The following is a 21,102-nucleotide window of genomic DNA, read 5'->3' as shown; positions in this document are numbered from 1 at the left end:
CCACATACTTATCAGTTTCAATATAATATACCAATATCTTGAGTTCATTAGAACAATTGACTAGGATGGTGCAATTCACTATGCAGTAACATATCATTGGCAATTTGGCAAATTTGTTTGTGCTTTCACATCTTGTTGTGACTGTTAGAGGATATCTGTATTTAAAAGTTATTGATTCATAACTATTCAATTTTTTTTATTTCTTTGTTATTTTGTTTTGGAATTTAGGATCGTTTTATTATCGTGTCACTCTATTTTTATACACATTGTGCCTAATTATATTTTGAAGAATCTCACATGAGTGCAAAGTTGGAAGAAGGGAGGAAGAATGAACGAGTTTGAGAGTCCTATAGTTTAGGGATATTTATTTTAAATTGAATTGCTGATATTTTATTATTTCTGTTACCATTGGCTTTTGTTTACGCTAAATGTGCTGCTTAAAAATCATATAATTAAAATGGGTAAAATTCCTTTTTATTTAAATTTTAAAAATTAAAATTCTAAGTTTTGAACTTTAAAATTAATTAACGAATGTCTTAATTAAAACGGTTCATTAATTTAAAATTTAAAAATTTACCAAAATTGTTAACTAAAACTGTTTTTTTTAAATCAATTTAAAAACACAACAAATTGTCAACTAAAACTGTACAGTTTTTGAATTTTAAAAAAGTGTGAATTTGTTAACTGTATTTTTAACTTTAAAAATCTACCAATTTGTTAATTTTAAAAAATATACCAATTTGTTAATTTTAAAAAATATACCAATTTATTACTGCTTATTTTTTAAATTGTAAAATCCTACCAATTTGTTAATTAAGCTCCCAAGGTTTCTTATGCCTTTCCTATCTTTTTCAATTTTAAAATTTTCTATTATATAAAATTTCTCAAATACATTCGGTATTTATATAAAATTAATTTGTATGATATCAATATTTATTTTCCGCATATACAATTTATATTATATAAAATCAACATATGCTTTATACATTATAAATTATAGTCCACCAGCAAAAAAAATTAAAAACTATCAAGCTAAAATTAATATATATCAAATTAAGCATAACAAAATTTCAATAGCCTAATAGAAATGCAAACCCAAAGGCATGAGTGTTTCCGCTAGTATATGTAATGTAAAAGTAAAAAAACTTTAATTTATTCTCCAAAATTAACTTTATCAATTAATTTTAGTGTATAAAAATTAAACTGATTTTTAATATTAAAATATACTTAATTAATAATGTCCAAATTTAGAAATTAAAATTATTATCCGCCATTTAAAATTTGAAAAGAGATAAAGAAAATTTGTAAAATTTGAAAATGTATCAAGAGATAAAGAGAGTCCAAAGAAGATAATTAATAAGATATTGATAATTTGAAAAACATTCTTATTGAATAATAACAGGGTTTTTTAATCAAAATGGTATAATTTTTCAATTAATTATCAAAATGGATAAATTTTAAAAAATAAGGAAATAGGTAAGTCGACTTTTGAAAGAATACAAAGAAATCATGTTTCAAAAGATGATTTCTATTTTGTCAGTTATTTAATTTTTAAAAATTTATACGTTTTATAGATAATTTGATAGAATAATAAATAAATAAATGATTTATAGATAATTTGGAGAGATAACTGATTGAATAAATTTAAAAAACACTTAATTTTACCTTTTTTTTTCAAAAAATAAAAGAAAGAAATGTAACAGTAGAGATATTTTCCTTTTTAAAATTCACGTGGACAAATCATAAATCAAGTGAGGTACTACGTTGAAAGCGAACATGATAAATGGTTGACGGGGCCATACCACGTGAGACATTCACGAAAGATACGATGTAACTGCAAACTGCCAATTGCAAGGAAGAGAGAATACTGACGTTGAAAAAGGGGGCTCATTTAATCAAAGAAACCAAATCAAAACAAAACAAACAAACCCAAAAAAATTCAATTCCAATTCTAAGGAGAACAGGTATCTTCCCCAACTCTCACATCACATACCTGTTCTCCTTTTTTTTCCCCTTTCCACCAAAGCCAGGGTTTTTCTCTTTCAATTTTCATGCCACTCAGATTCACGGGATTATGTTTCTTCTGCCACACAAACCCTTTTTCGTCTTCGGTGTAAACTCCTCTTCCTTGTTGCAATTGAAAAGGGTCCCTTTGTTTGTTCTTGTCTGCTGTTGTTGATGTCTATTATTGTTGCTGAAGGGAATTGGCTTGTGATTGTGAACACACCCAATTCCTCGCCATTGCAACACACCCACTTGTCTTTCTCTAAACGCAGATGGGATAAGGCGTTTTCTGAGCTCCAGAGTGGATAGTATCTGAATCAGATTCATAGCTATAACAATTAAATTGCGGTTTTTAATATTTTGGAATCAATGGATTCTTCACAAGGGTCTACCATTGCTGGTTTCGTGGACAATGCATCCATTCAGAGGAATGAGACTAGTTTTGATGGCGTTCCCGTGTATGTTAAGGAACTAATTGCTGGAGGCTTTGCTGGTGCGCTTTCTAAGACTACCGTTGCACCCCTCGAACGGGTTAAGATACTTTGGCAGGTTCACCACTCTTTCACGTCCCTTTTTCTTTTGTTTCACTTATTTTAGTGGAACAGATTCAAGAAGGCTTATTTGATCAGATCAAGTTATAAGTTTGATGTAAATTGATTTAAATATCTTTATCCTGTGATTTATTGGAGGGAAATATCTATAGCATAATGATGATACTAGACAAATGTGATATGTGACCTAAGTTTGCATTAAGGTATGCAAGTATCTTGGATCTAGAATCTTCTAGGAACATAATGGAAGGGGGAGAGAATTTTTAAGTGTGTAAAGAGAGGATTGTGTTATGTCATTGGCTTGCCTGGGGTGTCAATTAAATTCTTCTCTTTGATTTGTGCCTCTTGCTGGAATCTTATTGATTTATACTCACATCAAGTGACTTTCAGAGGTTTTTTGCCTCTTTTTTCAAGGAGATTTTTTTAGCTCTGATTTTATGGTATATTTGTTGTCACTTTTAGATATAATACATCATTTATGATGTCGTTGCTTTTGTTGCACCTTCCTTTGCTCCTTCAGAATGTTCCTGAATGGGTGTATGTTCCACTTTAAACTTTTTTTATTTTATCTACAGACAAGGACACCAGGATTTCATTCTCTTGGGGTGTACCAATCTATGAATAAGTTACTAAAGCATGAAGGTTTTCTAGGATTATATAAGTAAGACTCAAATCACATAACAGGGTTCTTCCCCCCCCCCCCCCCCCCCCCCCCCACCATATATTGTTAATCTGTGTTTATGTGGTGGTGTCAGGGGAAATGGAGCTAGTGTTATCCGCATTGTTCCATATGCAGCCTTGCATTTTATGACATATGAGCGCTACAAAAGTTGGATCTTGAATAATTATCCTGCGTTAGGTACAGGTCCTTTTATTGATCTTTTAGCAGGCTCTGCTGCCGGAGGAACTTCAGTTTTATGTACCTACCCCTTGGATCTTGCCCGTACCAAACTTGCTTACCAGGTAGGGATCTGATTTGAACATATTTGAAGCATTGAAATAGACTAAGTATTGAGAATCCCTTATTATCCATTTCATTATTTCTCTTTTTTCATTTAATCAAAGTTAAATAAAAGTTTAACAGGAAAAAGAATAGCGATTTACATCTACTAATTTCAAGAGAGACTAAGAAAACTTTTTTGGCATTCATAGAATGCTTCAGCATGGTATATTGATTCCAATACGCAGGAAAAAGAGGTTTAACAGGTGTAGTCCCTAATGGTCTATGATAATTCCTAGGCAATATAGGAAAGTATGAATGCCAATGCTTTTCTGTTGAAACAAAATCTGGATGGAATAAACATAATTAAAGTTGATAAGATTAGCTTAAAAATTTGATTCATGCACATATATATTCTTAGAATTTGGGTTTGGGTTCTCCACTGATATCTCTATTTTGGTCATATCACTAGTTGATGTGAGATCTCCAATACACACTCATCTCCTCTTATGTTAAGGACTGAACATCTCAAACATGAAGTTTACATGACTAGATATCTACGAGTGGTTCAATAATGACTTGATAATAAGTGGCCCAATAGGTTAATAATAATCACTAGGGTAGACTTTGGCTTAGGGCCTAACTGAACTCCACAAAATTGACTTGAAAGGTGAGGATTCCCAAGCCTTGTAATTTAGGTCATATCTCTAGTCGATAAGGGATCTCAAGTCTCAACCACCTTAGAGTCTATATTTTGGTGATTGCGCACTACGACGCTTCACCCAGCTTATCTGGTTAACCCTTTTGTTGGTAGTCATTTCTGAGATACTAGCAACTAACTCTAACAAGCCACAATTAAGATGTGCTAGGGGTGACTACAATTGAGGCGGCTTTCCAACATATATTGAGAATATATCATTAGTTCTAGTTCTGTTTAGTTTTTAATCTCTTTGAGGAACTATGTCATGATTTTTTGAGTAGTTTGGTGCACCTGGTAATTCTATTGATAACTTCTTTTCCTTACAAGGTTCCATTGGTTAATCCATTTACTTTAGATATCCACTGTAAATTTGGAACAATCATCAAATTAAGAACCTAGCTTTATTAGTTGTTGTGTAAGTAATAGATCATTTTCCATTTAGTTGTTAAGTTAACCTGTATGATTGATTACCCTTCTTGGACTTATTATCCTTGTAACTTGTAATTAAGTATCTTTATTTTTTTTATGCTTTAGTATAAAATCTATTATTTCTGTTTAAATTTTTATAGGTGGCAGACACCAGAGGAGGAAGTATCAAAGATGGTATGAAAGGAGTTCAACCTGCACATAATGGCATTAAAGGTGTGCTTACAAGTGTCTATAAGGAAGGGGGAGTTCGTGGACTTTATAGGGGTGCAGGTATGCAGACACAGGATCTACCTAGACAAACTTTATGCATGACAATCGTAATTGGTTACTGGTGAAGAATTCTGTTGGAATACATGTTTGTGGAGAGTGTTTTCTTATAACATATCTCATTTGTAATCTCTTGTATTTTACTTCCTTATCCAATATTTCAGTACATTGATTGAAAATCTCACCTTTTCCTTAGGACCAACCCTTACCGGAATTCTACCATATGCTGGTTTAAAGTTCTACATGTATGAGAAATTGAAGACTCATGTTCCTGAAGAACATCAAAGGTCCATTATGATGCGTCTTTCTTGTGGTGCTCTAGCTGGATTGTTTGGACAGACTTTAACATACCCTTTAGATGTTGTCAAGAGACAGATGCAGGTATTTAAGCATCACTTTTATGTCTTCCTGAGTTGGATAACTTTTTTCCATTTTAGGGGGTGAGGGACTGAGGGTGGGTGTCTATCCAAATTAACTCTGCAATCTTTTGCTGGTTATAAAATTTGATGAAAGAGCCCTTTTAGGTTGTATTCAAGTTTTACAAGTGTGTAGTATTAGCAAATGTCCACGTTTTGAAGCTTTTACTCATGGTCTCTTTGTGCAGGTTGGCAGCCTGCAAAATGCTGCTCATGAGGATGCCAGATACAAAAGTACAATTGATGCACTTAGGATGATTGTTCGCAATCAAGGCTGGAGGCAGCTGTTTCATGGCGTAAGCATTAACTATATAAGGGTAATGCTCACCTTAGCCAAACTTATGCAAGCTTAGTTTTAGATTACTATTTCACATGCTTGAACTACTGTTAATTCACTTAATTGCTTTGCCTATAACAACCAGATCAACTGGCTGCCAAAAGCTTCTTTCTATGTTGTGTTAAGAAAATGCTGTTTTTTTTTAACTCTCTCATTTACTAAATTTTGTTGACAGCTCAATAGCCAAATTCTGTGTAACTTTGTGGCTGAATTCCAGAAAATTGTTATGGTCAACTTGAACATTCTTGATTGCCTATCCATTGTTGGCATCTATACTTTGTTTTTGGTTACATAAAGGTTCTATTTAAAACATTTTGCTATGTTCACAGATTGTTCCTTCAGCTGCAATTAGTTTCACCACATACGACATGATGAAGTCTTGGCTTGGCATACCACCGCAACAAAAGTCTCGATCAGTTTCGGCAGCATGATTGCTCTGTGCTCACCCGTGATGGCAATAACTTACAATGTCACTTTCTAATTGACTCTAATTTTACAGGAATGTCTCTTACTGAGTATTACTGCATATGATTACCACAGATTATTGTTAGAGGAAACCCTTTTGGTTAAAATTAACTAATGCTCAAGTTTGTTTGTCGTATCTGGAAAGTTCCTTCATAGTGCTACTCATTATTTCTTTAACCTTAAAACGTAACTTGTATACATTTATACTAAACTGTGGATGCAATGCAATACAAAGGTAACTAACTATCTTCATGAATAAGCTAGGACGTGTTCTGTTGACTGTTGAGGCTGAGCGTAAATTCTAGTTGTCAAAGCCGTATAGGGATGGCTAATGTCACAGGAATCATCATCATGGTTTGAATGATTCTCACTGGGTAAGATTTTAGATGACTGCAATGCTAGGATGTATATGTACACATGGTACAGCATGCTAATGGCTTTACAAAGCACGAGGTAGCGCTTATGTATTTATTTTTATATCATGCTCATGCCTGATGTAAGTCTACTATTATGATGTCCATCATAAAAAAAAATGTCTACTACTATCTACGCCATATTTTTTTTTTTTTTTGTCTTGCGCGCCACGGGATTTGGAGGATTGAGATTTATCAGTTACGCTATTCCCAACTTTATACAAGGTCACAGGAGCCAGTCTGATAATGTGCTACATTATTTCTTGTGTACAAACAATTTGAAGCATTTGAAGTTGGGTAGAGAGGAAAATGATAAAGAGAAATGAAAACTTTTTTAATTTAAAAAATTAATTAATTAAGATAAAATAAAATAAAGAAAAACATAGGTGAAAAAAATCTTTATAACAAGTGTTTTAAGAATGAGTTAAAATATTAGTATAATATGTATACTAATATTTTTTTTATTAAAAATCCCTGTAAGAGTGTATTAATAATGTTCAAAGTTATGCTTTTTTTAATTTTTTATTTATCTTGATTGACGACTCCTTAAAAGATTCAAAATAATGAATTTAACTTATAAAATTTATGTAAAAATGAGAATTTAATAATTTTGAATAAAAAATTATTTAATTCAAAAATTAAAAATAGAATTAGATTAAAAAAATAAAAAAAAAACAAAATTAAAATTAAAAAATAAAATATATTTAAGTCTTTTAATTATTTTATTGAGGTAGACTTAGACGGTGGGGAAAGTCGGCAAGACAGGTTGGGTGCGTAGTTGGTGTGTGAAATACTCAAAGAATAATTGAAAATGGAAAAACAAGAAATGAGTCACCTCGGTCCGTTGACTATCTGTCTCTAATTTTCCGTTTTTGCTCTCACTACATAACTTTTGTTTGACAATTGATCCGCGGAATGTCGACAACTGCATAGCACTTTTTTCGTTTTTTTATTTCTGTTGATGTTCTGTCTTTTAACCCATAAAATGTGGGCTTTTGCCAGTTGCCATGAGGATTTACTTTCTCAAGAACAGCCAATTTGAAAAGAAAAAAAAAACAGAATGAAAAATAAAAACTTTTACTTTAAAATATTTGTTTAAGTTATTCCCTTCATCTTTAAATTTTCTTCTCTAAGAAATGAAATATGCCAAATATCAGTTTTAAAAAAACAAGTTAGAATAAAATTAAAATTTCATTATTAGAAAGTAAATCTGTCTGCTCAGATTTTTATGTATTTTATGTAGATATAAATCAGAATTCTCTTATATCCGAACTTGTATGTTACTCAAATTATGAATGAATGGTGTAGCCTTATATCCTCTCAAAAAAAAGTTAGATTTGTCAAAAAAAAGTTAGAATAAAATTTAGAAGTAGTTTATTAAGTAGCATATTATTATCTAATAAAATTAAAATTTTATCTTAATAATATATGACAATAATTTTTTTTGTTATCTGAAAATTTAAGGGTGTGCTTAAATTCACATTTGACATATCTCAACACGAGTTTAGCATGAATCAAATATGATTATATTCATCGATCATGTTATTTGATATTGTGTTGGAAATATGATTTAAATTTTAGACTGAGATCTGATTCAAATTATTAGAAGTACCGTTTACATTAACACTAACTTCAGTCATGTTATTTGTTTCATATATAAATATTTACTCTTTAGTCATATTATTTGTTTCAAGTGTATCCTTAGTTAGGCTCAAATCATTTTGTTTATTAGTAGAACCTAAAGTATTTCTACAGGCTCTTTGGATACAAATTAATGAAGTACTCCCTTGAAATCAATTTTATAAATAATGTTAATTTAAAATTAATTATAAAAACACATCCAAATAGTATACTCGTACATCTAAATAGTGTAGCAACATCTAAAGTAATTAAATTATCCATTATTGTCAAGTGTTGGGAGTCACACCAATGGTTCAAATTGGCCTTTCAATTTTAAGCAGCCAATCAAACACACTCAGATGCAGCATTTTATTAATTTATTTGAGTTGTTGGATTGTCTTTGGATTCTCCTAAGAAGACTAAAATAGTGCACACTGGCTTGCAGTTGTGAATATGAATGCTTCACTGTTCTCGAAAACAGAGGATGGAAATTACTGGTCATCGCATTTCGAATTCCAAATCCCTGCTAATGCGATAAAAAAAGTAGGAGCCAAATTGTACATTTTTTCTGATTTTCAATTACTACTTTATTCGTCGAACATGTCGCTGATCCGTGCAGTATCCATTGGAATGCTCCTCAAGACCAAAGAAGAAAGACAAAACATAAAAAATCAATGCCCCTTTAAATTAAATATTACTCTCATTACTACAAATGGGGTGACCTCGACACAAGGAAGGCCAATCCACTCTCATTCTCTTCGGAATTAATATCAATTTTGATCTATTATGTTTTTCAATAATTTTATTTTAGTATATTAAATTTTAAAATTTTTATTTTAGTCTTTATTATTTTAAAAATATATCATTTTTATCATTTTTTAATATTTCGTTAAAAATATTAATGTCATGTAAATTTTTTAATTTTAAAATATAACTAAAATATATATTTCAAAAACATAAAATACAAAAATAAAACTTTTAAATTTAATATACCAAAGCAAAATAACTGAAAAATATAATAGTTTAAGTCTTTTAAAATAATTAATGTTATATAGTGACGACTTTTAGCTCCACAATCTTTATTTTATCTTTTAAAAAATAAACAACTAATAAAATTATCATCTCCTCCAATCTCTTTCAAATTTGAAAAGATAAAAAAAATTTGAATGACATCAACATATAATCTCGTTGGAACCATAAAAAATTGTTATACACCTTACTGGAAAATCAAAATCTTTCAGACAACTATATTATTAAAAATAAAAATAGGAGAGATCGGAACAAAAGACAAAAATACAATCCTAATTCGTTAATTAATCCAAATTTGAACCAGAAAGTTATAATGTGGTTCTTTGTGAGGTCTACGAGCAAGACATTCATTGTCACACACAATTGGACCAAACAAGTAGAGGATTTTCCATTCAACATCTACAATCAGGTTGGACGAAGATGAGCCACGCAAAGGGGGTCAAACGGCATGTTTCATGGAAAGATTATTCTGATCGGCTTGACTGATCAAACCATTTTGGGTCGACGGCGGGAGGTGAAGCGATGGAAGGAGAAGGGGCTCGGCTCTTACCCATTGTGATTGAGAATAAGGTGAACATAATTATTATCCTTATTAAATGATTAAATTGAATGAAAAGAATAATACTAATAATAATATGAGAGTAAATATTGTTATTTGTAGTTTCAAATCCATATTTTCTTTATTTACTTAGTGATTTTAATTTTTTAAATAAAATAAGTATTGATGATTTTTAGCTATCACTATATTAATTTAAGTATTCTAAGTTTCAAAACACTAACAGACATTAAGTTTTTAACGAAAAATTAAGAAAATGACTAAAATGATATATTTTGAAAATATAAAATATCAGAATAAAACTTTCAAAAGATAATGTATCAAAGCAAAACAATTACAAAATACAATGGACCAAAAGTGATGTTAAACTATTTTAAAATTTAAAAACTAATAAATCACTAACATCAAATAAAGGATTAAAATAATGCATCAAAGTGAAATATAATGTACCCAAAATGACATAAGTCTTCAAATTAATACCCATAAAGCCAAAATTTGAACTTTGTTCCGCTACTTCTGACTTTCTAGTAGCCTATCATTGTTGTTGGTAAAAAAAAATGTAAAAATAAAAAAAATTCTTGCTAAGTGAAAATATTGGCTAAATTTTTTTAAAAAAAATATTGTGAAAATTATAAAAAAGTACATAAAAATTATAGGAAGCATATTATTTTTATGTATTTAAAAAAATAGCTTCATAATTATTAGAGTATAAATATGAGATAAAATCTCACATTAAATCAAAATAAAAAAATTAAATATTATATAAGTGAAAAAGAAAACCGATGGACACAAAGATTCCTAATATTAAAAGTGTTTTTAACAAATGAGTTCATATCTAAATTTCAAACAACAATTGTGTGATTTAGTCCCTGGTTTCATAACATTAATTACTATTGTTCGGACATTGGTTGACATTTTCATTTTATTATTATTTCAACTTTTTCAAGAGCAACCTCCCCGGAAGCCGAAGTGCTCTTAGTCATCAATGTCAAGCATAAAATAAATAAATGGTTGGAACAGTTGGATATAGGATATGTATAGGACCTATTGCTAGTGTCTGAAACCAATTTTGATTTTGAAACAGGTAAGAAGCAAGTAATTTGCGTTTGTAGGTTGTTAATCTACTGCATGACAAAACGAAGAGAAGCCTTTTTGTTTTGATATTGGTAAAATTGTCTCCGAAATAACACAAGAAAGTTTTAAGAAAAGAAGGTGGGGTTGACGGGTCCATAGATAGCGTCAGATCTCTCTCAACTGTGTGATTGCAAGAAAAATCCCTTGTCCTTTAGCATTTCGGCTTTGCCCCCTCTCTTCTCTTTTCAGCTACTACACACCAAAGGCTTCGTGCCTTTTTATGCCTTTATTATCCCTCCCTCAAAGGCACTGGGCCCCACCCACCATCAAAAAGTGACGAGGTGGCACTGTTCCTATGCAGCAACAAAGAATCCTCTATCACGCGGGACCAACTACGTCAACCCCTCTTTGTCCGTTGAACGTTTTGAATTTCAAATCTCGTAACGCTAACTTATGTTACATTACATCCCTTCACGAGCCCCCTCCTCTCTCTCTCTCTCTCTAACATCCTAAGCTGGCTGTAACTCAGTTACGTTTTAACAAAACTTGTGTCTTATTTGACAGACACTTCATTCAAAGAAGAAGAAGAAGAAGCAAGCCAAGCAGCAACACCTGCTTCATTATGGGTGCCTCAGGAAAATGGGTAAAGGCATTAATCGGACTCAAGAAACCAGACAAAGACGACCATGTGAGTCAGTCAGTTAGTTCTCTATTGCACAGCACAGTGCATGGCTCTTTTTTCTATGAATTGTTTGGTTTATGATGTGTTGTAGGTGAAGGAGGGTGGTGGTAAGAGCAAGAGGTGGAGGCTATGGAGGAGTTCTTCAGGGGACACGGGGGGTTCTTGGAAGGGTTTCAAAGGAGGAAACTACAGAGCAGCTTCTGAAGTGGGGTCTGATTCTTCTCCACCTGTTGTAGCAGCAGATGCAGATGCTGCTTTCACAGCCGCTGTAGCCACTGTAGTTCGAGCTCCACCTAAGGATTTCAGACTCGTCAAGCAAGAATGGGCAGCTATAAGAATCCAAACTGCTTTCCGCGCCTTCTTGGTATACCATCTTATATACACTATTTTTTTTTTTTATCGACAAATATTAGTTGTTAGGATTGTTAGTTTCTAAGATATGGCCTCTCCCCCTTTTCCTTCTGCGCTCGGCCTTTACCACTAGACCAACCTTATATTTCCACATCACTTGTGTGGTGATTGCAGGCAAGAAGGGCTTTGAGGGCATTGAAGGGAGTGGTGAGGATTCAAGCGCTTGTTCGGGGGAGACAGGTGAGGAAGCAGGCTGCGGTGACATTGAGGTGCATGCAGGCCTTGGTTCGAGTTCAGGCCAGAGTAAGAGCTCGTCGTGTGAGGATGTCCATAGAGGGGCAAGCTGTGCAGAACTTGCTCAACGAGCGACGGAGTAAGCTTGATCTTTTGAAGCAAGCTGAGGTATTATAATTTATAACTCACCCATACAAGCTTGTGTTTCATCAGTTACCTGTGGTGTGGTATTGTATCTAACGGAATCTGCAGGAAGGATGGTGTGACAGCAGAGGAACGTTGGAAGATGTTAAGACAAAGATACAAATGAGGCAAGAAGGAGCTTTCAAAAGGGAAAGAGCAATGGCTTACTCTCTTGCTCACAAGGTAACTTATCATCTGCTTGCCTGTGTTGTCATTGGGTGACCGTTTTTGCTGAACTTAAAATTAATTTTGAAGTTAGACGAACTTTAACTCCAAATTAATTTAAAATTAAATTAAATATGTAGACATTGACTTAAAATCATGTCAATTGACATTTTAATGTGATTCTAAATCATATATAATTTGATTTCAAACAGGCCACAACAAAGTACAATAAACTATGCCACTTTTTTTCTTCTTCTTTAGAAAGATGTTTAACATTCTTGTTTATATGTATATATATTTCCAGCAATGCAGATCAACTCCAAGCTCTAATTCACGAACAAATGCCTCTTTTTCCTCTCTCAAGAGTCATGAGATGAACAAAGCTAACGGTGGGTGGAGTTGGTTGGAGCGTTGGATGGCAGCCAAGCCTTGGGAGAGTAGATTGATGGAACAATCACAATCTCAGGCTGAAGCCTTAGATAAAACCCCAACTCCAAAGAAGTTTGTGGAATCCTTTGTGAGCTCTAATTCCAAACCATGCACGGTCAAAGTCAAGAAAAACAACGTGACAACAAGGGTTTTTGCTAGGCCACCCCTGGTTGGGCAAGCTACACGCTCATCCTCAAGTCCAAGTTCCGAGTTTCGATACGATGAGAGTTCTGCATCATCCTCCATTTGTACATCTACAACACCAATGTCTGGGAACACTTGTGACAGGACTGAGGATAGTAATGGTAATGCTGTTGCTAGGCCTAATTACATGAACCTGACTCAGTCCACAAAGGCAAAGCAAAAGACAAGTAGTAATCATGTGTATAATAGAGCTCAGAGGCAGCAATCCATGGATGAGTTTCAATTTCTCAAGAGGGCAGCGGTTTTCTCCAATGGAGATTCCAAAAGCACGGCTGGTTCTGACCCTTCAATCAACTTTTCTAGGCCACTTCACTTGGACAAGAGTTCAGTTATGACACGTTGAAAGGGATAAGGCTCAGCTTCATGGTGTGATGTGAATCTGGTGGAAGCTCAATATCTTTGTGTATTTATTATTATTATTTTTTTCCAAGAAGTTCAACATCTTGTTGTTCCATGCAATTTACATTGAGTTAGCTAGCTAGAAGTAGCTTTTATATGTTTGGTGTAATACTTGTGAGGTGTTGATTAATTTGAAAATTGAGATGATCCTGGATAAATCTGAAGTCGTGTATAAACACTTTCAGATTGAATCAAATTTCGGGGTTCAACCAAAATTGTTCAATCGGATAAAATCAGAAGATTATAATTCAAGAGTTTTGTTTTGGTCTTGTGTATTTTTCACATGTTATGCTTTCTGAACCAGGATGATTATTTATAATCAAAGAACAGGTGATTTTTGGCGGTTGATGGAAGTTATTTATTTTTAAAAATTGTCGTTGATGGAAGTTTTAGTAACTTCCATGTAACTTCCAATCGTTGATGGAAGTTTTAGTAACTTCCATGTAACTTCCAACCTTTGCCTAAATCGAACATCTCGTTATTACATTAAAACAAGCGTGCACTCTTATTTTAACATAATAAAGAGATCAATTACACTAAAATATCCAACATGAGGGGTCTCCATTTTGTATAATTGTTTATTTGTGGGTTTTGATATTACTCAGTGCTGAGAGGCTTATCCGGATAAATCAACTTAAGCATAACTATATGGGGAAACACCCGTTTTGTTAACATATTTAGACGGATTTTGTCATATGCTTTTGAGTGTTTTTTTTTACCACAAATGATAATGTCATTCATAATCTTGTAGGAAGAGTGTCTCTTACTCTTATAAACTTACAATTCTATATTTGGGAAATGCAAACACACTCTTTGACCTTATTATTTTAAACACTTATTGGCTGATTCTGCGTAACATTACAATTTTTCATTATTGGATTTTAGCACACTCCATCTTATAATTCATCTTCTGAACTCTGTACTAGTATAAGCCATGTCTGAACCGTTTACTTAGCAAGTCTCTGTTCTTTTTATGACTCTGAGCTTGACCCCATGCTTGAAGTTGAGGACTATCCCATACTGGAGTTCTAAGGGGTTTTCCATATTGGGAGAATGCCGAAACAAGTATTTTCGATATAAATGAATCAGAGAAATCTTGATCTCTTGTAGGGAAAATTGTTTACCAATGCAAGCCCGAGGACCAATTCCAAATGGTATAAAAGCATAAGGATGCCTTCGTTTCATTTCTTCACAGTTGGGGTCAAACCTATCTGGTTTGAACTTTTCTGGCTCTGGAAAGTTTTTGGGGTCTTTTGCTGGAACTCCAAGCGCTAACCAGACCCAAGTCCCCTGCATACACAAAACCATATATAGTGTCAGCACAAGTAAAAACTCTCGTTAATTTGGTTGTGATTTGTGAAGAGTATGTATACCAAAAAAGACAGTCCTGGATGGTCTGTTTGGATAATTTTTTTAACAATTAGCACCTTGACATGTGGATAAGTTAAACAAAAGTTTTTGAAGTAGTTAAAGATAGAGTTTTTATGAAAGTTGAAATATATAAGTTGATTTTAAGTCATGAAATCTTTTTATCCAAACACACCATACGTTTATTTAACTTAATTATGAGATTTTATTTATTAATTTTACCTCCTTAATTGGATTTATTTTCTTTTTTTATAAGTAACTGTGTAGTACTAGTATTTTGTATTTTGTATTACCTTTGGAAGGAGATAGCCTCCAATCTCTACTTCATTTGATGTTTCTCTTGCAACTAAGGGAGAGACAGTGTAAAACCTCATGGCCTCTTTGATCACCTGCATTAATTAAATAGAGTTAGAGCATACAAAAGTATAACAATGAATCTACATACTTTGCCCTTGCAAGTTGGAACATCAAACTTGTCTTGAGATTTTGGTATTCATTTTAACAAACCTGATCAAGATAAGGAAACTTGTTATGAAGATCTTGAGAAGTGGGTATCTGATCCACTGGACCAAACCCATCAATCTCATGAAGCAACTTTTTCTCAACTTCAGGGTGTCCAGCAACCAAATAGACAACAGAAGACAAGGTAAAGGAAGTGGTTGCGGAGCCAGCAAGTAGGTGCTCGTAAGTAACAGCACTTATGTAGTCAGGTGTGAACACATTCTCTGAAACAGCTTTTGTTTCTCTGGCATTAAGTATGAGTGACAAGAAATCCTTCGAACTTCGTGCCTTGTCTTTCATTCTCTTCTCCACAATCTCATCAAGACGGCCACTTAGTTTCTGGTTGGTACGCTCAATCTTCCAGTCCATGGTGCCAGGAATTCTCTTCAGAATCTGCCTAAATGGCTCCTGAAGTATTGGCAAAAGCAGACCCAAGATAATGGACAAGGAACCAGACAAGTCCATCTTTAGCTGTGTTGTGGAGTATATGTGTTGGTCGATGAAATCTGATACTTCATTATCATTACTACTACTACTAGCACTTGCATTGTTATTGTTATTGTTAACATTAACACTCTTGATGGAATCACAAACTGAATGTGGCCTAGAAAGGCCAAAGTTGACACCAAATGCTGCATGTCCAATCACATCAGTTGCTAGTCTTAGGGACAGGTTGGAGAAAATTATGTCTTCTTTTTGAGAGTCAAGGTTTTGAGTCGCAGATTCTATGAAGGACTGCATTGTTGGCACTAATCTGGACAAGTATGATGGCTGGTACATTGATAATATAGTGTTTCGCATGGTAGACCATTGTGAATCCCTGCACCATCAATTTGCAAGAAACTGTTTGAATATTTGATTTGAAATGAAGTTGGGTGAATTTGAATTTGACTATTATAGAGGATTAGCATAGCACTATAATAGTTTTTGGAGAAGCATTAACATGCAGGGCACATGGGCTCTGACGTATGGATTTCACGACTAATGATCACAAAAGGAAAAGAAAATGATATTCAACTTAGTGGACCACTAGAAAGTAGAAACCAGTATCTAAAGAATAGCTTTTGTACAACTTAAAGGCAGATCCGTTAAAATTTCATGTGATTCACTTGTGTGCATCATACAATTTTTACTCGGTGGTGACATTACCAAAACAGATTGTGGTTAAAATTAATAGTTAACTCATGTAGTTTTACTTTATTCCCCACCCCCTTTCTTTTAGTTATTGGCATGTTGACTCCTATGCTTTTACCTGTATTAACCTTTTTCCCTTAAGCAATGATGATTTGTCAATTAAACACTATTAGAAATAAATAAGTTCTTCATGGAAAACAAAGATCAACATTTATTAAGAATTACAAAGATAAAAGTTTTTTTTGACTGAGGTATAAAGATAAAACTTAAAATCCATATATATATATATAAAATAAAGCGGTAAAACGAGTAACATTACATAGACTAATTATTTATTTTCAACAAAAAATTCTAGCACTTTGCTAGTAACATTTACATTTGATTCTTGCAATTGATAATTTCTCTTAGTAATAATTTTGTAAAACCTCTTATCAGCCGTTGTAGCACTTTGCCAGTAACATTTACATTTGATTCTTGAAATTAATAATTTCTCTTTGTAAGAATTTCGTAAAACCTCTTATCAGCCGTTGTTAATGCATGTGGTAGTCTTTTGTACCTTCATTTTTAATTATTGAAAGGATTGTTTAACGTACTATTGTATTTATTTGCTAAACAGGCAACGTTTTACATTTGCATTACGATCATCTGCTGTTTCAAAACATCTTATACAGGGTTCAAAGTCCAATTATTGCTTGGCTCAAAGTTATAAAATTATACCTAGCTAAGATTTTCTGCAGTTCTTAAAAAACTGGTGATGCATTAATTTCCTATCTACATACTCACATTTTTTAAGGCTCAAATTCTGATTTATTTTGTCTAATTCACAAATTAAAAGTCTAAAATTGATCCAGCTTAAAATTACAACTTCTTTTGGCAAGAAGTCTACAAATAATTGCATAATAACTTCTGTGCTGAACCAGTAAAATGTCATGTATTTATGCATGATAAATTGACTACAGATATAAATTACTCATATATTTATAATATATTGAATCATCATTAATTGGGGATATATCGGATTTAATTAAAGTTATTCTTTTGTTTGATATATTATATTTTTATGACCCTTTTCTATAGTTACAAGACAGATTAAATAGAACATGTAAAAAAGATAAAATTGAAAGGAAAGAAAAATATAAGACAAATAAGAAATATAATAAAAAAATGTTATATAATTATTATATTTTTTAATCTCATTCTCATTCATTCTTTTCATCTTCAATACCATGCTGTATGCATATAATAGCATTTGGCATAATTGTTTGATGTAACTCCAACACAACGTGCTACCACTTTTTTCATGTTATGGCATTATTAACAGAGAAATATTACTAGTATACTGTATAACTTGATGTCACTTCATGCCTCTCATATTTGGAGGAAAATAATCATTGCTAATTATCTTAGTTTTGAAGGGGGAAAAAAAAGCACCAGCACCCGTGTTAATTTTCCTGTTTGGTTTATACTTCTTTCCCCCAATGGGCTTGACATGTGAAGATTAAAAATTTTGATTAGAAAAATCATTTCAAAAACATCAATAATTATTGGGGATGATAAAAAAGAGAGAAAATATTTTTTTGCTATAAAAGGAAAATAAAATGAAATTGTATAACTTAAATTCTCATTCTACAATATATGAAAAGTAAGTGATTATTTAAGAAAATATAATTTTAGTCAAATTAACTTATAAGTTAGTTAAAGTTGTTTATAACTGCTGAAATTACTTGGCAAACACTACCAAATTGTAGAAATAACATTACTATTATTGAAAGCTGTTGGGTCATAATTTGCATACCGGCTGAAGAAGAGGCCCTTTTGGTGAAGAGGGGAAGCAGAAATTGGTGAGGGAATACTTCTGTTTGAAATGTCTTTGAATTTTTTTATTCCAGCCTCCTTACAAAGCTCTGCATCTGCTATAATTATTAGTGGCTGTCTTCCCATATGGAATCTGCACCAATAAATAATAAGAACATCATTTACAACCATAACCAGGAAAATCATGGAATAAAGAATCAGCTCAACTAAGAAAAAACAGCTACTGTTAACTACTAGCTAGTATATATGTGTGAAGCGCCAACCCCAAAAGGTTTTATGAAACTTAGCACGTGCTGCTTAATAAGAATAAAAAAAGAAAAAAAGAGTTGTTAAAAATGACTGATAATCAGTGCTGATTATTCTTCATTTTTTCCACTTTTCACTTCTATCATCTAGCATGCACTGCTGGCACTATTTGTTGAGTGTGTCTTTTTATCAATAAATATTAATTATTAGTTTATTAATATTTTGTTAGATGATAAATGTTATTGTGTAAATAATTAGCTGTTGGAATTATGGTTACAATACATGCCATATACAATATATTAAATTATAATGTCTTGCTAGAATAACTAAATACTTTTAACAAATATATATATAAAGCTTAATTTTATAAACTTGAAATGTGGAATAAACATACTTTTTGTGCTTAAAGCCTTAAAAAGACACAATATAAGCAAAGCTTAAGACCTTAACTATGATAATTTATTTTAATGTAATGTCAATAATATTAAAAGTTGTTGTTTTGGTACAATATGTAAGAAGGTTTTATACTAATTATAATTAATTAACATTATGATATATTCTCTTAAATGTCTATATAATTTTTATATTAACAATACACCAAATCTAAATTTTATGAACAAAAGGAATTATTTTAGGAGAGGCTGATAGATAGATTGCCTAAATAGTAATTTTTGTTTATCGTGGGACATTAATAACTAGCTCGGATTCCGAAATGATTTGCTTAACGGTAGTCACTCCAAGAAATTTTCACATAAAGGGAACCTACAATTTATGAGCACCAAGGACCAATAATATCCTTGCAGGATGCAATAGAATACATAATACTCCTGTTTTAGGAGGAGTAGTTATTTATCAATCGTGGTAGGACCTATTAAATGATGAAAAATTATAAATTTGGAAATCCTGTTTGTTACGAAAACAGATTGCACGAACGCCCATCCAAAACTCTTTTCTTTATTTCCACAAATTATATAACTTTTCAAATAACCAATATAACACATCCACGTGTATTTAATAAGTTTTTGTACTCTTTTTTCACCTACTATATCTAAAACTCTTACAAAATAGACATTTTCTTTTCCGATCCATATCAATTTTACTCCATTTTCTTTATATCTTTTCATTTCTTTTTCTATTGAATTACTTTTAACATTTATCACTTTCTTTCTACATTTTTTCTTCATATCTCCCATGCATCTTGCCACTTTTTTTTTTTTACTGTCATCTTCCCACCCTTAACAATGGATAAATTATTATATGATTTAGGTCTTCTAGGGCTACCACCTTATATTTTTATAGTTTCAGTTAATCTATACATGATACATAATTGAGTTACTCATATAGAGATTGTCTATGATCATAATAGTTTCAATTAATTTCTATGTAACATTTAATTAAGTTTTTAATTTAAAAATTTAATAAATAATCAATTATACATCATGTAAAAATTGTTGAGAATCGTATTACACTATTACATATGATAATTTCTCTCCAAAGTAGGCATTTATCGACACTCTTAAGTTATAGAGATCTTATTCCCAATCCAGCACTGTTTATTTGGCGGCTTCATATAAAAATCGCTTAATAACAAAAAAATATTAGAAAATAGAAAATAAATTATATACTCAAAATGTGCATAACAGTTTTAGATTTTCATTGAATAGGAAAGTATTATATATTATAAGTCTATATTATTTGTGATTAGATGATATAACAATTTATAGTTAGATGATGAAATAAAATAGTTTTACAACATAAAATATTTTCTCTTAAACATATTCGGTTTTATTGCCCGGGTCGAGAAAGACATCAAAGCATACGACGCTGGCGCTGGGCCCTTTTTCAGTTTATTGTATGGAAGCAAGCAAGCATCTGAGTAAACAAGAACAAGTAGGACACTTGGATCATATAATAATCACTTTTTTAATATTTGTAGCTAGTTCCTCCGGGGCAATACCAAAACCACACACAAGACTCAACCAACCAACCTTAGTCTGCCATCGTGATTCTGCCTAAGATCATATCATTCTCCAAAAGGAGTTTGAGGCATTTGAATGGACATAAATACAACAAGATCGATATCCAATCAAGACTAACGACCCTTTTCTGTTATCAATCCAATGAAAGCCGGGGAAGAAAAATAGCATAAATATATACTATCAAATTAATCATCAATTGACTATATATGTTGCACCAAATACATGTAAGCATACTAACCTGTAAATAGGACCATATTGCTTGGCGAGGACTGAGAACACATCAGGACCATACTTTGCCAGCAAGGGAAGGTGTCCTACAAGGGGCAGAGATGGTGGCCCTGGAACCTTCCTTAACCCCCAATAGGGTGCATACAGATAAACCAACAATCCTCCAATTAAAGCAAGCAGGGTGAACATTGCTGAAGCAGAAGGGACACTTGGAATTGCAAACAACCATTCCAAATAATCCATGAACACCACCATGTATATACTATCTTTGTTTTATTTTCCTTGCAACAGTATAGGAATCTACAAATGAAGAGAAAGAGAGTGAGGCTTTAATTTGGTTGGTTGGTTTTGGGGGGGACTCTTGATGCCTCCTGGTTGAGGTT

General features: G+C 32.4%; 3 protein-coding genes across 3 annotated transcripts; 2 read left to right on the top strand and 1 right to left on the bottom strand.

Annotated features, from left to right (window-relative positions):
- Positions 1-1,812: 1,812 nt before the first annotated feature.
- LOC100800243 (mitochondrial carrier protein CoAc1) lies at positions 1,813-6,368 on the top strand. Its single transcript, XM_003522212.5, has 7 exons — positions 1,813-2,553; positions 3,131-3,216; positions 3,311-3,518; positions 4,765-4,894; positions 5,088-5,272; positions 5,496-5,624; positions 5,974-6,368. Exons 1-7 carry the CDS (start codon positions 2,374-2,376, stop codon positions 6,073-6,075), a joined length of 1,020 nt encoding a protein of 339 aa, XP_003522260.1. The 5' UTR covers positions 1,813-2,373; the 3' UTR covers positions 6,076-6,368.
- A 4,549-nt stretch (positions 6,369-10,917) lies between these two features.
- Positions 10,918-13,606, top strand: IQD10 (protein IQ-DOMAIN 10). The gene is made up of 5 exons (XM_003522211.5): positions 10,918-11,489; positions 11,575-11,847; positions 12,009-12,236; positions 12,321-12,434; positions 12,721-13,606. The coding sequence occupies exons 1-5, from the start codon at positions 11,424-11,426 to the stop codon at positions 13,390-13,392; spliced, it is 1,353 nt and encodes a 450-aa protein (XP_003522259.1). The 5' UTR covers positions 10,918-11,423; the 3' UTR covers positions 13,393-13,606.
- Positions 13,607-14,238: 632 nt separating this feature from the next.
- On the bottom strand, positions 14,239-21,102 carry LOC100797803 (cytochrome P450 711A1). The gene is made up of 5 exons (XM_003523598.4): positions 20,730-21,102; positions 18,247-18,399; positions 15,324-16,137; positions 15,110-15,205; positions 14,239-14,738 (listed from the first exon to the last, which is right to left on the bottom strand). Exons 1-5 carry the CDS (start codon positions 20,972-20,974, stop codon positions 14,400-14,402), a joined length of 1,647 nt encoding a protein of 548 aa, XP_003523646.1. The 5' UTR covers positions 20,975-21,102; the 3' UTR covers positions 14,239-14,399.

The sequence above is a fragment of the Glycine max genome, chromosome 4, assembly GCF_000004515.6.
Source record: "Glycine max cultivar Williams 82 chromosome 4, Glycine_max_v4.0, whole genome shotgun sequence".
Classification (NCBI taxonomy): Eukaryota; Viridiplantae; Streptophyta; class Magnoliopsida; order Fabales; family Fabaceae; genus Glycine; species Glycine max.
This window is presented reverse-complemented; position numbering and strand designations above follow the sequence as displayed.